Genomic DNA, 12338 nt, shown 5'->3' on the forward strand with positions numbered 1-12338 from the left:
ACAACAACAACAACTTCTTTTCGTGAGATATTTGTAGGAGGGAGCACTATACTGGTTGAGTCAAACGAAGGGAATTGAAACAAAACTGGAATTTGCCTCCTGGCTCTGTTGTAATCTCATGAAAATGCTTGAAATCGACTGGAAAATTTCACACACGCAAGAACAAAATACAGTAAACAGTTATCTAAAGAAAAATGAATTTTTAATATACAACGTTTTTAAAACGGACTAAAAGTTATAAAATAATTTCTCCTAGCCCCATATAGATTCCTAACTGCTTACAGATGGTCTATAAAATTTGTGATTGTGAATTTTTAATAGCTATGAAAATATTTGTAAGATTTAAAACGATAAACGTGGGACGACAGCAATATGTAATTGATGCGAGATTATTTCACCTCCTCTGCGTGCGTCCCACGTTCTTCGTTTTAAATCTTACAAATATTTTCATAGCTATTAAAAATCACAATCACAAATTTTCAGGACTTTCTGTATGTGGTTAGGAATCTGTATGGGGCTAGCATAAATAATTGTATACTTTTTAGTTTTATTTAAAACGTTGTATACTAAAAATTCATTTATATTTAAATAATTATTACATTTTGTTGCCGGACTAGTATCGTGTACACGCCCATCTTCAGTGGTATCTGCTCCACAGAAAACAATGAAATGACAAAACAAGAAGTGTACTCTGCTGAGTGGCTTTAGTCAGTGTGTAACAAATGGATGGCGATAAACTTCGAGGCGTTGCAGAGGGTGTCTTGAAGAAGAAATTGAGTGTAGAAACACATGTCATTGAGCGCTGCAAGAGGATGTCGAATTTACAGCGAGTAACTCCTATCGCTAGGCCACCATTCCGACGGCAGAGACGAGTATCTACGCCGATTGACATTGGCAGTGTTGTCAGAGTAGTCGACGCGTTCGGCGTAAAACCCAAGTTGGCTGCCGAAGAGGTGGCTTAAAAGCAGGCGCTGGCTCCGCCAAATTGGACGCACTGAAACGTCTCTGAATGGTTTCCTACCCTCAATATTTTGCTCGTGACACCCTCTACAATCCCTATAAACCTGTACTGTTTTGTTATGGCTCGTGTACTGAAATGGTATGTCTTCAGCATTTTCTAGTTGTAGAGCACCACATATAGAAGCCAAGAAAACAAGTAACAGTACTGTGTTGTTGGTCCTCAACACGCAACAAACGGGGGTAGGAGACAAAGATGCCAGTGACGAACAAGACTAGTGGGTGCTCACATGTACTTACAAATGTAAATTTTATAGAAGAGACCAGATATTCGCTGACTTGGAACGATATCTAAATCTCAGAGCGAACAGACGATGCCAAGAGCAAAGTCTAGATGAGCACGAAGACTCAGAACAGTTAACAATGAAAATAGCAAAATTGTGGGTGTTCTGCAGTATTAGCTAACTGATTTTCGGCTTACAAGGTCTTCATCAAATACCATAAAAGTGGGCAGTTTCGTGACTTAGGTATTACTTTGTGACAACAGCGCCCTGTAGCTTTCTATTCTTTAATACAACTCGGGTCAACATTTAACATATTGTTCTGTTGCAGGCTGTTCTTGCATCGTGCTGCCGTTAATGTTGGAAGCAACAAGTACATGCATTACACCTGAGTTGGTCATAAAGCCATTTGCTTTGAAGGTGGAAAAAGGTGTTTGTAAATTTCCTGGAAACTTTATGCTACTGCCAATAAATATGAAGATACTAACGGTAGGAAGTATATATAAGTTATATGTGCAGACCATTCTGTGTGAGAGTTAAATTTTACACAAATTTTCTTCAAACGATTGGAAAGCGGAAAGTCATTTCCATAGATTATAGGGGTAATTTTGCGACAGCACATACCTACAGAAACAAATGTGAAATTGTTCAAAACAAATGCCATTAATTAAATTACAGATATATGTGAATGCTTTAGTAAAAAAGACAAAGTTTTAGTTCACATTACAACTTTATTCCTAAATATAACATACAATTGCTCAGAATACTGTATTAATTGTGTCATTAATTCATTTTTTCTCATATCGCTGAATTTTTAAGTAAGCGTGTAACAGTTTGAACTAATTACTTTACTTAGAGGATATTGCGTTAAATATAAGTATTGTGACCTTTTTTGCTAGTACGGTTCCATTGGAAAGACGCGCAAATAAATGTGTAAGACTTCTGTTTAATTACCTTGATTAATGCAGTTTGTTTTTCTTTAGTCTTATTTCGTTTCAATGAGGACACACATATAATTACCAGAATTTTAAGAAAATTAGAAAAATAAATTTCAACAGATGATAAATGTTTTTCTATGTATTTATAAAACAAAACTTATAAAAATTTGTAACAGAGGTATAAGTGTGCGTCATAAAGAAACACTAGATCAGCTCAACTTTTTGACAGATGGATTTATCTCTAATGTCCATATCATGTTGTCCTGAGGGGGCAGGTAACTTTGTGGTAATTAATACATTATACTTTGAATACTTCATTGAATATAAAAACTTCATTACCATCAAAATTGAAGAATAAAGGTTATAAAATTCCATATACGTTGAAATTATATGTCGCAGTACATATCTGTATAAGAGTATGTTACTAATAGTGTTAAAATTGTCACGAAGTTGCCCACTTTTACGGTATGCCACCTCTATGATGACGAAAGTCAGTTGTAGTCCAATAATGGCCTTATTAAGACATAAACCGTTTAAATAAATAAATTTATGGTGCAGAGGTTCTACAATTTTCAGCTTTTCATTCTTAACTATGAAGATGCTCTTCCAAGCAGAGAGGGTAGAGTCAGTTAGCAGTTAGCACTCACAATGATGTTGAAGTCTGATTTATATTTGGAAAGCTGTACTTTCAATTTTAGTTAAGATACAGACTTACACTGTTGAGCCAAAACATTATGACCACTTATTTAGCAGCGCGCCGGTCCACCCTTGTAACGCAATACGGCAGCGATTCTGCGTGGAATAGATTCGGCAAGTCCCTGGTAGATTACCGGAGGTATGTGGGAGCAGATAACGCAATTCTCGTAAATCACGGACCGGTGGTTTGTGGATGCGGTGCTGACGCCCAGTACGGTAGGACGTGGGTACCATTGTGTACATTTCAGGGGATCTTGGGGGCGGAGACATCAACGTCAGTACACTATTATGCCTCTCAAATCACTGTAGCATGATTCTGTAGTTGTGTGACGGACAGGTATCGTGCTGGAAGATGCCATGGTCGTTCGGGAATACATCAACTATGAAAGGATGCAGGTCGTCCTGAATGATGCTCACATAGTCTACAGCGCTCATAGTGTCTCCAGTTACTGCCTCAGGTCCCATGGGAGCCCAGGTTAATGGTCCACGAAGAATAATACTGCCCCTTAATAATGTGCATGTTTCGAGGAGCCGTTCGCCTCACGGATGATGACATATCCAGGCACGACCATTGATTTGGTGTAACAAGAAACATGATACATCAACCCAAACGACACGTTCCCAGTTATCTAAGGTCCAATCTCAATGATACCGTGCCCGCTGCAATCGTAACTGACGATGATTTGGTCACCATGGGAACTGGTAGAAGTCGTCTGCTGCGAAGCCCCGTGTTCAACAATGTGCGCTGAATGGTGTTCCCGAAATACTGCTCCAGCATTGTACTCTGTCATCAGATCTACCAGAGATCGCCACCTATCCTACTTCATAAAGCGGGGAAGCCTCCGACCTTCCCTCATGATCTGTGATGAGACAAGGAAGTTTCAAAACTTCGTCGCTTCTTGTGATTTAACCGATTTCAGTCACTTTCCACAGATGCTCGCGACACTAGGGGATGAACAACAGACCAGCATCGCCCTTGCCGAAGTGGTTGTCCCCAGCTGCCGGGCCATAACGATCAATTGTTTGTCAGAGTCACTTACGTCAGTGGATTTCCCCATTTGCAACCTGTGTCGTAGCTAGAATAACCTCCATTCGTTTCTGCTCCACTTATATACCGGGTGGTTATAACTGAAGTGCAGTTACTGACGGAGATGCATTGTGGGCTTAATTATCGTATGTCAGTGAAACTTGGTATATATGCTAATACATTAATGCGGATCCACTTTACTCTGGAAAAAAAAAAATTATTTCCAGTTTTGGTCACCAGGTGTAAATCTAGCGCTGTACATTGTTTGTATGACGGTATGACATCCACGGTGTCATTTGACAAAGCCATAACATGAGTGAACAGTATAAGTATCGAGAAGAGAGACCGTGCACTGCTAGTCAAACTGTTTTATGTGAACGCCAACATTTACAGTACTGCAATGAGAGAATATCGCGGACTGGAAGGTCTGAGGAGAGGCCCGATGTCATTAAACGGTTTAAAGAAGATTATAATGAAATTCGAAAATACGGGTGAGTTGATGTGACACCTATCCTGGCGAAATAATTCACACAGCTGCTGTTGCTCTAATTGACCATGGAGAATGTGCCCTGGGTAGTGTTAGTGCTCGTGTAGTGTCTCGAAAGTTGTCCATGACATGATCAACAGCACAGTAAGTTTTGCCCTCCATTTTACACTCGTACCCGAACAAAATCCAGACGGGGCAGCAACTAAAATCTCACGATCCGCAGCAACGTTCTGAATTTGCTCTTCGGCTTTTGGATCGGATCGAAGTTGATGGCATGTACCTGAGAAATATTCTATAGAGTGACGAGGCACATTTTACACACTACAGGGTACAATGAATACACCGAACTGCCGAATTCGGGGTACTGTTAAACAGTGTGTTTTACACGAAGAGCCATTGCATTCGCAGTGTATGACCGTGTGGTTTGGATTCACAAGCCCCTTACACTCGGTCCTTTCTTCTTTGAAGCGAATACGCCCAGAGGGCGTGTCACTTGTACCGTAACGTCTGCACTTTATCAAGACCTCCTTGTACAGCACGTGATTCCTGGTTTGGAAGAGTGTAACTGTCTAGGAACCACTGTTTTCATGCAAGATGGGGTAGCAAATCACGTCGCTCGTCTAGTGAAATATCTGGTTAATGTAATCTTCCACCAACATGTTACCTCCAGAGGTTTGCCAGATGCACGGCCTGCAAGATCACCTGATCTGAATCCATGTGGCTTTTGGCATTTACTGAGGACTCGTTCGGTCTCTTTCTGATGTTAAGGTCAGTATACAGGAACACGTTGCCCACATTCCACCGGGACAGCTGCGAGCGAGTGTTGAGATGGGTTGGGTTGTTTGGGGGAGGAGACCAGACAGCGAGGTCATCGGTCTCATCGGATTAGAGAAGGATGGGGAAGGAAGTCGGCCGTGTCCTTTCAAAGGGACCATCCCGGCATTTACCTGAAGCGATTTAGGGAAATCACGGAAAACCTAAATCAGGATGGCCGGACGCGGGATTGAACCGTCGTCCTCTCGAATGCGAGTCCAGTGTGCTAGCCACTGCGCCATCTCGCTCGGTCGAGCGACTGTTGATCTCGTCGTTTTCTGGATGCGGTATACCGTCGACGTCTCCAGTGCTCATAGTGAACAAATTGTGTAAGCGGCAGTTAATAACAAAATCAAAATTATGCCTTTCTCACTTGACTGATCTTTTCGGCCTACATCCTGTTTCTAATCCATTGCATGTGAAAACATTTCTATTCGTCTTTCTTGCATTCACAACGCTAGATTTGCACCTGGTGACAAAAAGAGGAGCTAATTTTGTTTCCCAGCGTAATTCGGTTCTGCGTTAAAGCATTAGAATATCTACCAAATTTCGCTGCCACACGACAATTACAGCCACACAGTACCTCTGTCATTAGCTGCACATTAATTATAACCACGTGGTACATTTCCTACCGCTTGAGATGCCCACAACATCACCAGGCAGCATTCAGAACTCGCGGCGGGCAGTGGTCATAATGTTTTAGCTCATCAGTGTACGTTAACATCTCAATTTCAGGCTAGCAACATAAAAAATGGAACATCGTAATGTATGCAGCAAAAGAAAGAAGAGGTTCGTACCTTCGTAGAGCCTTCCCCAACCGGTGACGTGCGCCGTGTGGCCGACGAAGCTCCTGTCGTCGGTGGGCACGCAGATGGGGATGATGTTGGGCTGGAAGGCGACGGGCTCGTAGAAGCGCAGCAGCGCCAGGTCGTACTCGAAGGTGCGTGGGTCGAACTGCGGGTGCGACGCCACGATCTGCACGCGCCGCTCCTCGAAGCCGTACGGCTCGTCCTCCGTGGACACATCGTGCTCCCCCAGTCGCAACAGCAAGTCACTCGGCGGCACGCTGCACCAACACACAACACAACACCGCCTTACAAAAGTAGCCTATCCCTTAGCTTTCATCTTTGGACCAGTTCATATGGCAGTCCAGATAGTGTATGACCGCTGCTGCCCTATAAAATTGTTCACGAGCAAGAGTAGAACGTAACGAAATTTTACTTATTCCTGTCTTCATTAAAGTCGGAAGAATGCACGATTTAATTTAAATGACTCTAACTCCTGCGCATCGAGTCGAATGGAACACGGATGGTCGATACGGACACATCATTCCATGCTATTTCAACTCTACGTCAGTGTTCGTCGGTCGTCGTGGCCGGCGATGGGTGTCGTGCCAATCTCTCGGCAACCCACGGACAGAAGTCTTCAGTGGGTGACAGATCTAGCGAACGGGCTGGCCAGGACAGCATGGATCACATGCGGTCTTGAATCACCTTGTTGAAAGACAACATTATAGCGACATCAGAGACACAAAGAAATGTAACACATCCTGTGCAAATTACTAACCATGAGGACCATAGATGATCGTGTTTCGTACATAGTGGCATCCTATAGTATAATGACAGTTACTGGGTCTATACGATGATTGTGAACGCAATCTGACAAGGTTCGATGATGTTTGGTTTGTGGGGCGCTCAACAGCGCGGTCATCAGCGCCCATACGAAGTCCCAGTTTTTACACAGTCCAATTTTTTTTACACAGTCCAGTCTAGTCACTGTCACGGATGATGATGATAAAATGATAAGGACAACACAAACATTCATTCCCCGGGCAGAGGAAATCCCAACCCGGACGGGAATCGAACCTGGGACCCCGTGATCCAGAGGCAGACCACCAGACCACGAGCTGCGGACTTGACAAGGTTCGTTCTCCTCGAAGCCTCCACACACGAATACAGTGCTGCGCTTCATGCAGCAACGGGACTCGTCCGAAAAGATGCGGTGCCACTCCTGTGTCCAGTGTTGCTGTAGGATGTATCGCTGTCGGCGTCTCTTTCTCTGCTTCCGTATCAGGGGAAGCCATAGCAGTAGCCGCCATGCTGACAGTCATGGCGCTCCTGATGCCGTTGCACTGTCCATGCGGATACTCGTCTTCCTACAAACAAGCCTATTTCCCCACTCAAGGTGTGTGACGTGGCTGTACAACCCCTCACGACCGAGCTACCAACATGTCTCTCCTTTCTGGCACTAGTCGTGTGGTTCTCTTGAGATCCAGCATTAAGTTGTATAGGGTGCCAAAACCAAACTGGTCCAGAACATATTTAAAATAAGACTGACGCTGGATTGACCGCTATTAATGAGCATCATAGAAGATGGAAATGGCCAGCGCTGACGTCGATGCAGCGCTGTGCTCGATATAGAAAACTGTGGGACATTCGTAGCTGTTCTTGCTGACAGACAGCAGCAACAGCTTTCTAAAATGGTTCAAATGGCTCTGAGCACTATGGGACTTAACTTCTGAGGTCATCAGTCCCCTAGAACTTAGAACTACTTAAACTTAACTAACCTAAGGACATCACACACATCCATGTCCGAGGCAGGATTCGAACCTGCGACCGTAGCGGTCGCACGGTTCCAGACTGTAGCGCCTAGAACCGCTCGGCCACCCCGGCCGGCAATAGCTTTCTCAGTGTTCTGCTGTCGCTCTCCTAGTGTGTGAGAAATATCTGAATAAACTTGACCTTTCAGTTTGATCACGTGTAAAAATCACAAGAAGAGAGATCAGATGATCGAAATGGCCATGGTATTACACTGCCACCGTTGGTTGTCCTTTCCTCACCGAACTTCTAATGTACTCGCGACAAGGTTGTCAAGTCGGTGTGTGCTGTTACCCCGTCTTGATGAAAATATCAGCACAGTCGTTCGACTTCTGTGAATTGATCTCCTTATAAATTAAACAGTTCCTGGACATGTATCGTGTCATGATGCAGACACCAGAAGTTGTGCACCAAACACCGATTTTGTGTTTATGTAACGTCTCTTCAAAGTACTGACGGGGATTTTCTGATGCATAATAGCGCGTATTTGAGAGTTAATATACCTTGATAGGCTTAACCAGGCCTCATTTAGAGAAATGAAAAACTATGACAACTAATTGGTTCATCGAAAACCTAGTTTCCAACATGTTGGTAGTTCTCCTGTTCATCTACAGCGCTCAATTTCGAATTAATCTTATAAACATTTTCCAGTTCAGTTTTATTTTGCTCGTCCAGTATACGACCCTCGGCCCTCTTAAACCAAATCGATTCAGTATTCGCATTCCGCTAGCAGCAATATCACGGAAAAGTAAACCGCAATCTTGATAGGCTACAGTTAAACCACTTTCGAATTCTGACACGTGCCGATAGACATTTTTACTTCTTACACGAAGCATAATACTATCCCGTTACAACCAACCACCTGTGAAATCCGATTTCTCAATGACAAATCTGCTGTGTTATCTTTCTTTATGTATATAATATAGATGGGGTTCCTCCTGTGTACTCCGTGTGATTGACCAGAATGCTAATCATTTGCATATCTAAGTAACTACCGTACTTTATGCCGATTCGTCGTCTGTAAAATGCAGCATTCATGGTATTACGATTTTAATGGCTAGCAGGGTGTCATGCAAAATCTTTACACACTTCTAGCGACTGTAGAACTTCGAAATTTCTTTGAATGTATGTTCTGTTAGACAAATGAAAGGAAACACTTGATTTGTTTGGTTGCTTGTTGAATTATATTTAATCCAGAGTCCAATAAGAATCGAAAACTGCAGCGCTCAAAAGGCGTATTAAATGTCTAGATGACATTCTCGTGCATTGCGGTGAAGTTCGAGGGATTTACACTGGAATCTCTGACAGTGGCGTAACTAGGGTAAGTGGCGCCCAAGGCAAACTTCGACTTTGTGCCCCCCCCCCCCCCCTCTTTCCCTTTCCACCACATCGCCCCACATAGCGACTTTATCCATTTGGTCTTTTTCTTTTTATCTAGAAGTAAAATTACAGATTCCTGATTCATGAACAAAACTCCCTCATCTCAGGAAGGCATAAAATTACAACACATTATGATTGCAATGGCGACTAGGCACGTTTTGATTAATTAAAAAAGTGGCGAAAAAGTGAACGTCATTGCTGGTAGAATAATAATACAGTTCCGTTCTATTCAGCTTTCTGACAAATATGTGTTGAACATATAGCCAAGATTATGATCCTTATTATGTTCTTAAACTTAATCGCACTGTCCTTCGCTGGATGAGGACACTTAGGTTAATATGGGGACTTACATCACAATCTTTGATATAATGATGACCTTTCTTCTTCGAAAGCTAACAGGAATTTAAAATAATGTAACTGTGACATACCCCAGAAAATGAAATTAGTTAATTCGGTGGGAATGGGTGGCACACAGATCTCGAAGTCTCTTATGGTTTTAGTTACTCCCCAGAATGCTAACTGTGGGTATGAAGGTACCTAGCAGATCATGTAGCCAACAGTCTTCGTGAAGTTTGAGAGACGCAGAAAGTGCATAATTATCCTATTTCACAAGAGAACATGTGCGACTGAGAGTTAACTGACCTCTGTCGTCTTTGTCAGACGAAAAAGGAAGCTACAGCAACCAGTTTTCTGCCAAATTTAGTATTTGACTGAAGGAAATCCGAAAATTAAACGAAAGCTTTCGCTATAATTCCAACGCCACAAAGGAAGTAGAATTTTCACTGACCAAATTTTCGGGGCTCACACATCTACAACGCGACTACCAAGGAACATCTTCAAGTATTTCTCTTACCCTCGAGTTGTTAAGGAATTATACAGAAGAAGAAACTATATAGTACAATTTACACTACATTCATACTCCCGTACAACTGTGAAATTTCAATTGAATGTTGAATTAGTATAAGACTGCTGCGATGCGGAACCCTTCCTAGAAAACAGCTGCTCGAAACAGTTGTTAGACACACTGACATTATAACACCTCAACATAACCAACCATTTCATTTGTATACGCATCTGGACGTTAGTGTTCTATGAATACGAAATGAATACTGAGCTCAAGTTTTTCTTGATAATACGCACATACTGCAGGTTCAGGAAGGTACTAACAACCATACTTACTTCTCTACACAGTGCGCCGCTGTGACGGCCCAATTTTCGTTCAGAAGAGCAGCCCCACACTTATGCAGATACGTCGACGTACGCCACTGTCGCAGTGATATCTGCGTAGAAATAACATTTTAACAATTAGTATATCATAAGAGAAATAATAACATACGAATAATTCATAGATCTGATAAATTGATTCAGAGATTAAGTTCCTTGTACAGTGTACAACAGTAAAATACAGGCTACAGTATTTTTTTAGTGTCCTATTAAGTAATGAAGTGTAATGTTTGGGATCCATCCCATAGTTATTTTCAGCTAAATCGCAGAAAGCTGGGAGTTTGGCAAGACGGTTCCCAATGAGGGAAATTTAGGGTGGATTTGCCAGCACCGGCATTGGTCTCACAACCGATAGAAACTTTCTGAGAACCTATTTTTTGTCCATGCGATTAATGATTCAAAATATGTAACACCATAAGTTCCAAGTACGATCAACTGAGGGCAAAACGTGTCGCTTCATACTGCTTAAAATAGTTCACTGCTCTTAAGAACTATGCGGCTTGTGTGAAATTTAAGTAAAATATCATTACATTATTGTAAAATTGTACTGGCTATACAGAAGACAAATGTGAGTTAATGTGGCTACACCACCCCGACAAAATATCGTCCCGTTATCATTAAGCTTTCTGTAAATATAAGATATGGTTGGGAGTCGTAATTGAAGAAGCCCTAAATAGCACTTCGCCTCTGTGGCACTAGGACAAGAGCATTATTTAATTTCGTTTTCGTATACTCAAGCAAAAACTGATGACTCCACCTATTCTGTATTGCGCTGTGGGTAAGTCTTCGACGTCCACGTTCTTGGAAGAAGCATAAATCTCACTGTTTCTATGTTTTACCATCCGGGTGCCACTACAAACTGCCACTGTCGAAGTTTCTTGAATGAGCAGTCCCTGTGCGGGTACACAGAATCAAACGAATGATTTGCCTGTATCCCGTTTGACCTAGATGCGTATATTCATCCTACAAAAAGTTGGCAATAAAGTTCTAGGGGCAACCATCTGTCATTGTAACAATACGACCTTATTTCAACACGTATTTTCATGTGATTCATAATCATGGATGGAACCTTAGGTGCATTCAGCTGTATTCCATTGTTATTCGTTAATATAATCCACTCAGCTCTTTAATTGATGGTATCCGCATGATCGACTGTGAAATTTTACAATTTCACCTTCAGATGTGCTTATGGCAGTCCTGTTCAATCGAAACTTCTAGGTATGTAAAGTTTCCTGCCTATCCAACGAAAATTATATAACTTAGTTTTCATTGAGCAGGCATGAAACTTCGGTTACTGTGTATCTGGCCTTGATATTGGTTTGCGCACATGGAATATTTTATGCCTACAGTAGTACTACTGATTTTCGGTGTGGTTAGGTTTCGGATCACTTCATGTACTTCAGTGTTTCGATTGAGTTGGACTGCATCAAGCACGTCTGAAGATGAAATTGCACAGTGGACAAAACAAATGTTGCATATCACCGAAACCTTAAAATTAAACGTTGTGGTCCAGAAATACGTAATGATATCAAAAATGGTTCAAATGGCTCTGAGCACTATGGGACTCAACTGCTGAGGTCATTAGTTCCCTAGAACTTAGAACTAGTTAAACCTAACTAACCTAAGGACATCACGAACATCCATGCCCGAGGCAGGATTCGAACCTGCGACCGTAGCGGTCTTGCGGTTCCAGACTGCAGCGCCTTTAACCGCACGGCCACTTCGGCCGGCCGTAATGATATTAATGCATTGGTTTGTTTGTAATGTAATTCTGGCAGACAGTCCATGTTTCTACCGTGAGGGAGCAGTATATACAATCTATGGCAACCGTGTCACCTGTAAAGATTGCATCACTCATGATGTGTGTGATAACGAGAGTTGTGTTCCTTCAGGATGTTACAGATAACAATAACGTATGATCAGAGGCTCAGCATAGTC

At 42.3% G+C, this 12338-nt stretch overlaps 1 protein-coding gene across 3 annotated transcripts in view; it reads right to left on the reverse strand.

Annotated features, from left to right (window-relative positions):
- Positions 1 to 12338, reverse strand: part of LOC124722049 (serine proteinase stubble) — a 230948-nt gene that overhangs the window by 16713 nt on the left and 201897 nt on the right. For all 3 annotated transcript variants that reach the window (XM_047247240.1, XM_047247239.1, XM_047247241.1), the window contains 2 exons: positions 10356 to 10456; positions 5997 to 6265 (listed from right to left, as the gene is read on the reverse strand). In XM_047247240.1, coding sequence (XP_047103196.1) covers positions 5997 to 6265; positions 10356 to 10456 — 370 coding nt within the window. The remainder of the gene's footprint in view (positions 1 to 5996; positions 6266 to 10355; positions 10457 to 12338) is intronic.

Source organism: Schistocerca piceifrons, chromosome X (assembly GCF_021461385.2).
Source record: "Schistocerca piceifrons isolate TAMUIC-IGC-003096 chromosome X, iqSchPice1.1, whole genome shotgun sequence".
NCBI classification, from domain to species: domain Eukaryota; kingdom Metazoa; phylum Arthropoda; class Insecta; order Orthoptera; family Acrididae; genus Schistocerca; species Schistocerca piceifrons.